The sequence below is a fragment of the Caenorhabditis remanei genome, chromosome III, assembly GCF_010183535.1.
Source record: "Caenorhabditis remanei strain PX506 chromosome III, whole genome shotgun sequence".
NCBI classification, from domain to species: domain Eukaryota; kingdom Metazoa; phylum Nematoda; class Chromadorea; order Rhabditida; family Rhabditidae; genus Caenorhabditis; species Caenorhabditis remanei.
Genome location: NC_071330.1, coordinates 17,775,873 through 17,788,013, shown reverse-complemented (window position 1 = coordinate 17,788,013; position 12,141 = coordinate 17,775,873). Strand labels below are relative to the sequence as shown.

Below are 12,141 nucleotides of genomic sequence, written 5' to 3'. Positions count from 1 at the left end.
CTCCAAACATTGTGTGAGCCATTCCCTAGTGAACCGGAAGATCTTGAATTTGACTCGAAGATTCAGAAGATGATGACTTCTGTCACTCTTTTGATATCAGATATGAAATTATCTCCTCTTCGACGAATGCTCTACGAGTTTCTAATCAAATACAATTATTTGATGAGCTAGGAACAGAAATACATTCCGAAACCACTTCGAACACGAAAATCAGCATCGCATGATCTGGAAGAGATGGAGGAAACTGAAGAAAACGTCTCTCTTGATGGAGGCGAGCGTTTAGAGGATTCTGCTTACTATCCAGATGACTCGGATGATTCAACATGGCCAGATAAGAAGTACTCTCCAAAAGCTTCTACGTCATCTGCGAAAAAATCTAGAAAAATAGAGGATTCGGATGAAGATGGGGAACCGAGCGTCGTTAAGAAAAAGAAAAAGGTTTGTAGTGCTGATAAAAATGATTAGGAAATAGTTGTGTTTCTCAGGTAACCAAACGATCTTCGAAATAGAACGCCGTCGTATCATCTGCGTTATCATCAGAATTATCATTCATAATTACTAATTTCATTTTGAATCATTTTTTACTGTTATAATGTGTCACCCAGTGTTTCCCATGTTGTTCATTTTATGAAAATGTTTTTTTAATCACTTCTGCCTATTTATAAGAGAAATTTAGAGTATGATTCTCTAATTTTTATTTGAATTATTGAATTTGGGTGTCCTATGAACGAAGACACCGCCTCTTTTCGTTTCAAAATTTACCTAATTTTTTCTTTATAAGTTCCTAGTTGCCTTTCTTATCGGTAACCGTTTCGCCAGGTTTCGTGATGAGAGCTTTGAACGATTTAGTAAGAAATGGGGGAAATTTTACTTAAAAGGGGACACCACTATCCCAAAATTAAATAGTTTTGAAAAAACGATTCAGAAAGGCAGGGAAAATAAAAAAATACTCTTGTGGCCATGCCCGAAAATCAGTATGAAGCGAGTTATAAGGTCTTAAAATGCTAAAAATCGCTCCTCGTCGAGCAGTGTTCCAGTAGAAATTCTCTCGTCTGCACGTGAATGTTCATTTTTCGAAGATTTTCTTGAAAATTTTTGAAAAATTTTTCACATGCAGACGAGGAGAATTTCTATTGTAATATACTGATACACTGCACGACGAGGAGCGATTTTTAGCACTTTAAGACCTTATAACTCGCTTCAGACTGATTTTCGAACATGGCTCCAAGAGTATTTTCTCTTTTCCCTGGCTTTTTGAATAATTACATATCAAAAACTCTTTAATTTTGGGATAGTGGTGTCCCTCTTTTATCTCTCATATTTCTTCTCTATTTGTTCTTGTAAATTTCTTTCTTTTTTCCAGATGGAAGCCAAATTCAAAGTCGGCGAGAAGATCGTCTGCCTTCACGAAAAAACTACTCCATACCCAGCAAAAGTGACAGCGATTCGAGTGGTTCGAGGTGTCGACAACTACAATGTTCACTACATAAGTTGGCATAGACGATACGATGAATTGGTTCCATTCGGGGAGGAGGAAGGGAAAATGTTCAAGGGAACACTGGAAGATTATAACAAGAATCACAACATCCCACCGGCGGAAGCAATGAAGAATCTCATTATTGGGAAGACGAGAACTCATCCGAAAGCAAGTGCTGATGGCAAGGAGAATCGAAAGGCAGGGCGACCAAAGAAAAAAGAACGAGGAGGATCCTCCAATCACATCCATTCAACATCTTCAGAACCCACTCATTCTGTTCGTCTTGAAGTTGACTTACCTCCAGGACTTCTGAAAGTTTTAGGAGAGGATCATAGTCTGATTGGAAGAGATTTCATTCCGGAATTGCCAGTGACTCACTCGATCGATATCATTATTGATGAGTATCTGGCGAAAGTGGAGAAAGATGAGAAGCGAGAACTGGCAGAGATTAAAGAAGGAGAGAGTGCGAAGAGGGAGAAGAATAAAGTATTGGTGAAGTATGCAGGAATCCGAGGTGCTATTAGACAGCTTGTCGAGATATTCAACGCGTGCTTGAAGTGAGTTGTGTATATTTTTCGAAATTAAAAAAATTATTTTCTCCAGTAACTTCCTGCTCACCGGAAAGGAGCGTTTCCAACACAGCGGACTTTTGCGCCAGGAAGCGACCAAAAAGCATATGAAGTTCAAGAGTGTCCTCGAAATTCCAATTGATGCTGTCAGGTGTTCCGAACATTATGGAATCGTTCATCTGGTTCGCATGCTGACGAAAATCGACGAACTTCTTCAAGTATCCGAGTGGAACGACTATTTCATGGAGGTGACCTCGAATTTTCTGGGTTTTCCTATAAAATTTCAACATTTTTTTGCAGAAGTTTATGGGCTCGATCCGCCAATTCGTCGTGTTTCTCGAGGCGAATCATTTGAAGTACTGGACAGCAGAGGGTGGCTACAGAACGATAACTGCCGACTGCCAATAAACAACGACCAGAGAGGAATGTTGATTTAAAATCACTAGCGTTTATATAATTCTCATCAATTACCATAGGTAGTTGTCACATTGTAATGCACTTTTTAAAGTTCACTTTTTTTGTTTACTTTTTTTAATATAAAATTTTCAAAACTCAATTTCTTTTTGTCGCATTTTTCAGTGTCTGTATATTCAAAATGGCGTTTTTTGAAAAAGATTAAGAAATTCTAGTTGACTTTTAGTTTTTTTTAGGAAAATGAAACATTTCGAAAAAATCTGGTATTGAGAAAGAACATTCCAGGCTAGGTAAATACTCAATTTCCTCTGTTTTCCAATGTTTTTATCGCTCTATCCTGCATTTTTCCTATTCTGTGAGGCCCTTATTCATAGTTTTGTATTTAGTATCATTTTATTATTACCCGATTAAGGAAATAGTTGTGCAATGGGTTCAAAAGAATCGGGAGAAAAAAGCATGATTAAAATGCAAACATCGTGAATCCATTGCGAAATTCAGAAAGCACAGAATTAGTGAGAGACATGGGCGGAATGAACATGGACACCTCCGTTGATCTCAACGTTGTGGACTCCTTGGGAAGAGGTACGCTCGACAAAGTCGGCGAAGTGGTTTCCGTTGACGAAGATCTAAAAGTCTATGGATAATTCTAGAATTCAGTCTGATTCAACTCACAGTAATGATTCCTCCGTTCGAAACGAACTCGACAGTATAGACCTTGTCGTGAACGAATGGAATCGGATGACGATCCTCGGACTCCCAATTCGATTTTCCACCGCGAGTCGAGTTGTTCACAACCATTCCCTCGTCGAAACGTGGATTGAAGTGAAAAACAATGTCATCTGGAGTATGGAAGTTGACGGCGAAGCAAGTGTCGTTGGCGTTTGGGACGACGACGAGACGGAGGCGGGATCCGTTGGAGAAGCCTTGAACTGGGATGTTCACTGGAGTGGTTGGGTTGAAGTACTCGCTGCGGAAGTTGATTCCGATTCCTCCTCCGATCATTGTTGGTCTGGAAATGGTTTATTGAATGAATTCTGGATATTTTCCTCGAATTGAAGACTTCAGGTCCTTAGCTTGCTTACAATACCAGCCCAGTTCCAGAGCATTTCCTAGTACGTGAAAAATGAAACAAGCCAAGAAAAAAAATGATGTGGCTTGTACAAAGATCGAAAAGCCAAAGTTGATAAGAGAGTGAAGAAAGCGAAAAAGTAAACAATAATTGAGAGGAGCAAAGAATAAGAAATAGTATGTCGGTTTCTATGACACTAAGCTGGAAATTCCAATATTATGACTTTTCTGTGGAAAATTCCAGAATCTGCATATTTCGAAATGTCCTAAATGTTTCTGGGTCGGCGCCTATAATATACAAGCGAAGGAATGGAAAATTGTGAAAAAGTAAACATTTTGTCATCTATTTATACCCCCGATAGAATGAGCGTGATTTATGAGTCATGACTGACAGGAGAATGTATTTATTGTCGAAAGTTTCTAGAGAATGCCTTGAAATGAATCACCCAAAAAAAGAGGAAGACTACAAATCAGTACATCAAACTCATCTCGCTTTTATGTGCTTGTTATCATCAAACGTCGAAATGACATTTCCATTTAGGCTCCGCCCCACTTTTGTTGATAAGTCTATGTTTGCTCTCAACAAAGGTTTGATCGAGAGAGAGAGAGAGAGAAAGAAGGTTTCGTTGAAGTACTTGGTATGGGAATGTTTGGGTGGAGAAGGATTATAGAACAGTTTACTATAAAGTTGAAGGTTGTACGTTTCCAAAAAAGCAAGAGGAAGGCTTTCAAAAAGGTCTGGTTTGAAAACGTCCCGGATTCGTTTCCGGTGATTGTTCTATGAAAAAGACGTCACTTTAATCAAAAGGACAAATCATCATTTTGATAACTAATCGAATTGATTGGGGGGAAATGGCATGACTCAGTGGAGAAAGTGCTCGGAAATGTAGTAAGCATGCACTCAACTGGATCAACCACATTAAAAGAAGACTGAAGTCACATTTTTATTGCAGATTATGATAATTCAGACAATTTTAAGAAACTTTTATTACTACCGCATATGCAAAAATCGCACACAGTTCCCGTTCTCCTGGAGCTTTGGTGGGAGAGTTTTTCCGAGCGACCGTGTAGTCCTCTCAGACAGTAATTCTAAAAAGAATCTTGCCCGAGAGGACTACACGGTCGCGTGGAAAATCTTCCACCGAAGCTTATTTTGAGCCAGGAGAATCGGAATTGTGGCGTTAATATGATTTCAGTTTTCCTTAAACGAGAAAAAAAGGAAACAAGCTATCTGATTATCAAAAAAACTACAACATATATTCAATTTTTGCCTCCGTGAACCGAGATATTTCAGTTATATAATTCAGAAAGTTCCTTAGTGAGCTCCTGCACTACGAGCCTTCTTTCATATAAAACAAATGAAACACAGGTGGTGATAGCCATTATTCTAGTTCGGATTCAGAAGTAGCTTATCAAATGGTTTCATCTTCCTATAAGAAGTCAATTGCCAAACATCGACCTGATGTCTCACAATGAAAACCCCTGTGGGCAGTCTCATCATCTATACACTGTCCGCTATTCTCCCAAGTTATTGATTCGTATTATTTGATTCTAAAAATGGAGAAATTTCCTCTACTACGTCTTCCAGCTGTTCCGTTGAAGAAAGTTGTAAAAGAACTAAACTTGTAAGTCACAGAAACTCAATTTATGTATAAATATAACTTTTTAATTTCAGCATACTACTTGCCTTGTGTAGTGAAAAAATGGGCAGAGTTGTTGCATCAATGCGCTTCAAAACTTCAGTTTTTAAAATCAATCATACAGCTGTGGAACAGAATATTAGTGTTTCTTTTAAGACATTGAATTTACAATGGAATTTTGTTGTTTCCAGTGATGCATCGGAATACAACTATAAATACACTTTTGAGGGACAGGCCATCAAATTCAAGTGAGTCGTGCCAAAATCAAACCATAGAGATTGAAAGAGCGTATTTTAAAACCTAAATTATGGACCTATTGTTCCGCGCAAAAGTACACGAGCCGGTGGTTTTGGCTGTAATTTTTTTCATTGTAGAGCTAGGGTTCTGAAAATTTGAGAAAAATTTTAGGGCACAATTGTAACACAAAAATATCTATAACTTTCCTGATAAATTTTCAAATATCGCAAGAGTACGAAAAATTGACTTTTAAGTTCCTGACATGGTTTTTTCGAAATAGATGTCTAAACGTGGGATAATGGTTATTTTTAGATTGATCGAGTCCGAATCTTTATTTTTGAGTTTGTTGTTTTACTAGCCGGCAGGAGTTTCGTGTATGCACAGATATTTTAAGTCAAAGGTCAAAACATGCAGATTTTCAAACCAAGAAAATTAAGAAATCGAGAAAGTGAAAAAATTTGAGATTTAACTTAAAAATTAAGTATATCAGATGCAACTCTGCTACAAATCCGTTTTGAAAACGGATTTGTAGCAGAGTTGCATGGGATTCCGACATCCAACTTCTGACTTCCGGATAAGAAATTGACACTTCCAAGCAATTCTGATATATAGGTCTTGAAGAAACGCTCTTTGGATCTCTACGGTTCGGTTTTAATGTCATTGATCCCCGACTTAGAAATTTCATTTTAATGTTCCTCACACTTCCTTTTAATGTTCCTCACATTTACAGCATTATTAGACTTCACTGGCGCTACTTCACTATCAATTCCTTGTGTGGTAGCCCAACTGCTAAGACTGTTGAACATTTTCTCAGAAAAACATTTGTCTGTGAAAACATAGATTACAAAATAGATGGTAAAGGATGTCCAAATATTGAGAACTACATTTTGGAAAAAGTGAACAAGGACCCGAATTGCAAGAGTTTATCTTTGGGAGCAATCGCGAATGTACATATGAACAATTCATCTCGTCCTAAGCCTTTCACTCAACCGATTAAAGAGGAAAATTTGGAATTTGTTTTCAAAAATTTAGTGGATCGAATAGAATTGATAGTTGTTGGTGATCCGGGGAAGAAATTCAGATACTATTACGTAAGCTAAGCTACAGTGAGAAGTTTTTTGTGTTTCAAGTTTACATAATTTCAGCGAATAACTCAGAAGAACGTTACATTACGCACTCCTAAATATTGGTTCACATTTCAAAATTTAATTGGAGCAAGGTGTGAAAGTTTGATATTATCTCGGAACGAGAGATCCTCTCATTGCAATTTGAATCCAGAACAATTGAATAATTATTTGAAACGATGGATTGATGGAAAGCAACCAGATATCTCATATTTGTATGTCGAGCTCCAATGGTATCCACAAAAAACCGAGAAATGGAGTCAGTTGACTGCAGGAATTGAGCTGCTTGACTTTGATGCAAAGCGAAACGACGAAGATTATGGGTAAAGAAGAAAAATTGAAATTTGTTTTAAATTTTCTAATTTCAGAGGTCCTTCCCTAGTAAAAATGCGGATGAACAATGATAAATTGAAATTTTGGGATATTCGGGCAACGGATGGGACAATGTCATGTATTGGATGTGAAGGAACGACGTTCTTGCTGAAAGTTTTTAAGTCTAAAGAATGAGCTGAAGTGAAATTAAAATGGAAGCCCCGCCCCTCTTTAGATTACCGTATTTATTTCTGAAGAAGAAATGTATTTTAAAAAAAGAATAAAGTGATTAGTTCGTCTTGATTGATTTAATTATTTTACAGAATAAAATATTCCAAAAAAACAAAGAAAGTTCGGGAAGGAACACAGTGACAAACGATAATTGAATGGGCTGTTGATGAAAGAATGCCCGTTTTTACAGGGAATGTCATAAAAAAGAAAAATCCAAAAAAATGTGAAAAGGAGATCACAAAATGAAAAGGTACCGTAGATAGAGGAATGCTGTGGGGAAGGAAGTAAAGGCTAACAATTTGATTCAAACTCCTGAATCGACACTGCTGGCTCTGTTTAAGAATGCACGGGTTACTGATCCAGGACGTTCACTTTCGGATAGCATTGGGTCGTGGTTGACTCCGTAGATCTTAATTGCTTTGCGGCCCATTCGTTGCAATAATTCTGATGAGACTTTATGGGCGGTTCGGAGAGAGGTATGCCATTCTTTAAGGGAGATTTCGTCCTGGAACGTTGAAGATATGGAAAACCAAGTCATAACTTTTTAGGGAGGTTCAATACTTCTTGAAAATGACAAGTAACATGACTAACAACCATGTTTCATATGAAGGTTGGGAACTGGGCACGCATATACTTTCGAACATGCTCTATTCAATGGCGCTGTCAGAATTTGCAAAGTTCGTCTCATTGCCTGGAAACGGGGGTCTAAAAATTGTGGAAGTCCCAGCGAATTCGCTGTGTTTTCTATTGAGAAAAGGAGAGTCAAGAGAGGGGTGCCGTACGGACAAAAATATGCTCGGATTACGAGAGTTTTCACAAGGGAAGTCTTTGGAGACGCCACTTTCAAACGACCTATAAGTTTTTTGTATTTTCGACCACGGGGAGTCATATTCTGCTGTCAAAACCTGCTAAATGTTTCTGCGAGTCTAGTTATAAGCTCTCAAATCTTTCACATTGTTAAGCTTGAATTCCAAATCGATAAGTAGTATACGCAAGATATTCTTATTTTTGCAACGTACAAGCACATGTGAAACTCTGGGGAACACAAATAGAGCCGCGCGGTGGAGTATATACCACCGATTCGGAATTCCATGTGAACAGGCTTAACCGTATGAAAAGTTTGAGAGCTCATAACTCGGCTCGCAGAGACATTTAGCAGGTTTTGACAGCAGAAATGGACTCTTCGTGGTAGAAAATACCTGCAACCAAATTTAGAGGTTGCTTGAAAGTGGCTTCTCCAAAGACTTCCCTTGTTAGACCGAGATTTCCAGCCGCCACAGGCGGACCTACCGAATTAGTCAAACAAATCTTCGGCTCCTTGAATCCATCTCTCAATTTCACAATGATCGCGTTCTCTCCTTTGATTGTTTGCATTTCGGCGCACACGTCTTCTATTTGATCCATGAATACCAACTAAATAATTTAATGTCTTTTAATAATTTGATTCCCTGTTTAGTTACCTCCGGCTTGGCAGTCAACGATTCCGGATAGAGTTCTAACCGAGATGGATACAGCTTTCCGTATTTTGTCTGCCATGCAGAAGTGAATGGACCGCCCAATTTTTTGATGTAGCCGTGAACGATGACGTCAGAGTCTAAATGAATGATTTCAGATGTCATAATAATTGTTATAATTAGTACCTTTCTCCTCAACCGCCACCTTGATCTTTTGCTTCGATCGCTTCTTACTCTCTGCCTTATCCGCATCCTGGTTTACCACCTCGAATATAGTCTCAGCTATCTCATTCTGCCATCTTTCAGATATCACTATGTTGAAGTTCTTGTACAGGTCTGAGTCTCCATCTTGCAATTTCACTCCTTTCACCTCGTCATCATCAAAATTTCCAATATCGAACGCATCAGCGGCGTTGACTTCTCCACGTGGCGGAATCAAAGGCGGCGTCATTCTTCTTAGGTAAACAGTCTGCCAATCCACATCCTTAAAGAATGGATGCTCCTTAACCTCTGTCGGACCTTTCCCTCTGCAACCTAGTCTATCCGGCACGTCCCGTTTCAAAAGTCCCTCTAACAGATCCCGACAATCCTTTGAAAGCCCCTCATTCGGCAGTTCAATGTCTTGAGTCAGTGTCATTTTATCAATCTCATTCTTGTCTTTGCTCTTGTGCTGACGGAATGGCGAGTGTCCTTTCAGCAGTTTGTACAACATGCATCCTAACGAGAACCAGTCAGCAGATGAATCGTAGGCGACTCCTTTGGCAAGCACTTCAGGTGCCATGTAGCCATGGGTTCCACTGGAATAGAATAGAATTTTGGCGTTGAATTTTTGAACTCCTAGCTCCCCCAAAAAACTAATCTTAAAACTCACACGCTGGCATGCGGTTTCTTTTTGGAATAATCACACGCGAGACCCAAATCGGAGACTCTCACATGACCATTCTCATCTAACAAAATGTTAGCCGGCTTCAGATCTCGATAGACCACAAAACGATTATGCATATGCTCGAGACCCAAAATCACTTCAGAAGCGTAGAATATCATTTCTTGTTCCGTAAATACTCCGTGTTGAGATAAGTGATAATGCAGATCTCCACCATTCATTAAATCCAAAATGAAGCAAAGTTTGTCGGGTGACTGGAATGCGTACGTCATGCACACAATGAATGGACAGTCTTGACCAGTTGATACAAGGCTCAACATGATTCTCTCGTTAAGAGCCAACGTTTCTCCCTGTTTCATTTTTATGCGTTTTTTGTCGAGACATTTCATTGCGTACCTGTAAATAGAGAATATTGTGTAAATGTAGGATAATTAGGATGATTACGATAATTAAAGTCAAATAACATTAGCCTAATAGCGCTCAACCGGCTGGATCTAATCGGAAGGTAGCTACGGCAAGATAATAACGCGGCGGATCGGGGAGCACCCAAGCTAATGCCTTGCCAAGAAAAACGATAACTCACATCTTTCCAGTGTCCGCCTTCCTACAACCATACACTTCTCCGAATCCACCTCTACCAATAATACGATGCACAGAGAAGTCATTCATCGTCAACTGCATATTCAACTCCAAATTCTTCCACTGACAAAACCGTGTGAACTTGTCAGATTCCAGAAATCGTTGAAATATATCTCCACGTAACTGATCGCAAATTTCCAGAACATATCGATGGAAAAGGTCGGGTGGCACGTTTTGTTTCAGGAGGTGGTATTGTACATGTTGCAACGATTCTTTTGAATAGTTCTGCAATATTTTCGGTTTACATTTTTCCCCAAAAAATAAACTCACATGAGCATGTGCTAACATTTCCACCATTATGTGATGGTCATAAATTTCCCGAGCCTTTGTTAGTCGCTCATCCGGTGTCTCCATTTTCTCATACTCTTTGATCTGTAACATTCTGTTTATGTTTTGTACCATGCGTTTTAAACTCACAGCTTCATAGAATTTGATCTGTGGACACGGGCTCTCCGATACGTTTTCCGCGTAGTCCTTCAACAGTAGAAATCCGAGTTTCTGATTGAATATCTTGTCGAACTTCATATCACCCGATTTTTCGAGAAATTTTTGCATTATGCTTCGGACACTGTAAATTAGGAAACAGTTATTATCAAGAGGCTTAGTTACTGTGGGAAATGTATCTAAAAGCGTCAACGTCACGCCAGACTAACGTACCTTGGATCAGGTAGAACGATACGTTTACTGGCACGGGCGGCTGGTTGACTTCGGCTCTTCTCCATCGCCATCAGGTAGCTGACATCAGCCAGCACAGCTTCCAAGTCTGCCATGTTTACTCTGGAAATTTTGATTTAAAGATAAGACTTTTCTTCCAGTAATGAGCAATATATTTTGAGATAGACAGAAAGAGAGAGAGAGAGAGAGGGTGAGGGAATAAAAATACAAAATCTGAAAGGAAGAAGCGGGGAGTGAAGGAGAGGGAAAAGCGGGGAGAGAGAGAAAAATTGAACAACAATCATAAAAATGCAGTTTTTCTCCCTGCTTTTCTCAATGGAGAGGAATCCGCAATGATTTCGAGAAAGCACTTGAATTGACTAGACGCAGTAAAAACGGAAAAGAGACGGGGCGCAAAAAAGGAAAGTCGGGGTGGGGGGACCCGGGCGGTGCTCCCAAGAAGAGGAGAGCCGTCCAAATCGAGTTATGGGGTGAGACGGGTATATTTTTGTGGACGTCGGAGAGTTTTCCTCACTGGGGTTTTCTTTTCTCTTAAAGGGGATAGGTTTTAGGTACGGGCGGAGGAGACTCTGAGAGAGAAAGAGGGAACGGACGATGATGATGATGATGATGGGGGATGATAGGAGAAGGATTTGGAGCGGATTATTTAAAATAGACGGATTAGGAAGAGGAGGAGATGAAGACGATAAATTGAGAAGAGAATTCCAATGAGAATTACGAATTACACACAAATGAAAATGAGATGAGGATTTTTGAATTCGTAAAGTAAGGAATCAAGAGACGAGGTGTACTGTAACATCCGTGTTTTGGCAGTCATGCCTGAATCATGGCTTCAAATTACAGAATACATGCTTTCAGAAAAATCTCAGTGTTTCGGACACCCGTGTGTTTCAGACACTCAAGTTAGAAAAATTGGATAATTCTTCGAGTTCCTGACTCTATAGCTTCATGAAAAATCCTTTAGGCAAACCAGTAAATGCACATATCCTGAATAATAGAAGAGTTCTGGAAAAATAATCAAGTACCTCTACTGGGAAACTATAGTTAGGAGGTATTAACGGTGCGTCAAGACCAACTGAGATTTTTTCGCCGAAAAATTGGTATATGTCTGTGAGTTTATTTTTATACCGAAACAATTGTTAATTTGATCCAAACCCCATATCCAAAGGCCACAACGCCAATTTTCTTTGGCTTACAGACCGAATTGAAAATTCTTTCAGTTTGGGAATGACAGCATACATTACAGAATGGAAACATCAGAACAGGCTTTAATGCACCTGTAAAGCGATAGGATAACTAGGACCGGAAGTTTTTTGTGAACTGTGAAAATGTGATTACTACAGAACTACCGTGTACCTACACAGACTCAGTTTCAAACTCCAGAATGATTTAATTGCATTTTTTTCGATTTCAAACTG

General features: G+C 39.2%; 5 protein-coding genes across 5 annotated transcripts; 3 read left to right on the top strand and 2 right to left on the bottom strand.

Annotated features, from left to right (window-relative positions):
- Positions 1–234: 234 nt before the first annotated feature.
- On the top strand, positions 235–2,454 carry GCK72_011914 (uncharacterized protein; the record flags this gene model as incomplete). Its single annotated transcript, XM_003103063.2, has 4 exons — positions 235–438; positions 1,364–2,034; positions 2,081–2,294; positions 2,347–2,454. The coding sequence occupies 4 exons, from the start codon at positions 235–237 to the stop codon at positions 2,452–2,454; spliced, it is 1,197 nt and encodes a 398-aa protein (XP_003103111.2).
- Positions 2,455–2,969: 515 nt separating this feature from the next.
- Positions 2,970–3,462, bottom strand: GCK72_011913 (uncharacterized protein; the record flags this gene model as incomplete). The annotated part of the gene is made up of 2 exons (XM_003103055.2): positions 2,970–3,086; positions 3,133–3,462. 2 exons carry the CDS (start codon positions 3,460–3,462, stop codon positions 2,970–2,972), a joined length of 447 nt encoding a protein of 148 aa, XP_003103103.1.
- GCK72_011912 (uncharacterized protein) lies at positions 3,097–3,516 on the top strand (the record flags this gene model as incomplete). Its single annotated transcript, XM_053728748.1, has 1 exon — positions 3,097–3,516. One exon carries the CDS (start codon positions 3,097–3,099, stop codon positions 3,514–3,516), a length of 420 nt encoding a protein of 139 aa, XP_053588325.1.
- A 1,569-nt stretch (positions 3,517–5,085) lies between these two features.
- GCK72_011911 (uncharacterized protein) lies at positions 5,086–6,856 on the top strand (the record flags this gene model as incomplete). Its single annotated transcript, XM_003103082.2, has 4 exons — positions 5,086–5,153; positions 5,204–5,416; positions 6,136–6,496; positions 6,551–6,856. 4 exons carry the CDS (start codon positions 5,086–5,088, stop codon positions 6,854–6,856), a joined length of 948 nt encoding a protein of 315 aa, XP_003103130.2.
- Positions 6,857–7,376: 520 nt separating this feature from the next.
- On the bottom strand, positions 7,377–10,818 carry GCK72_011910 (uncharacterized protein; the record flags this gene model as incomplete). The annotated part of the gene is made up of 9 exons (XM_003103076.2): positions 7,377–7,577; positions 8,363–8,485; positions 8,533–8,666; positions 8,713–9,323; positions 9,398–9,805; positions 9,993–10,273; positions 10,319–10,420; positions 10,466–10,616; positions 10,706–10,818. 9 exons carry the CDS (start codon positions 10,816–10,818, stop codon positions 7,377–7,379), a joined length of 2,124 nt encoding a protein of 707 aa, XP_003103124.2.
- Between the last annotated feature and the right edge of the window lie 1,323 nt (positions 10,819–12,141).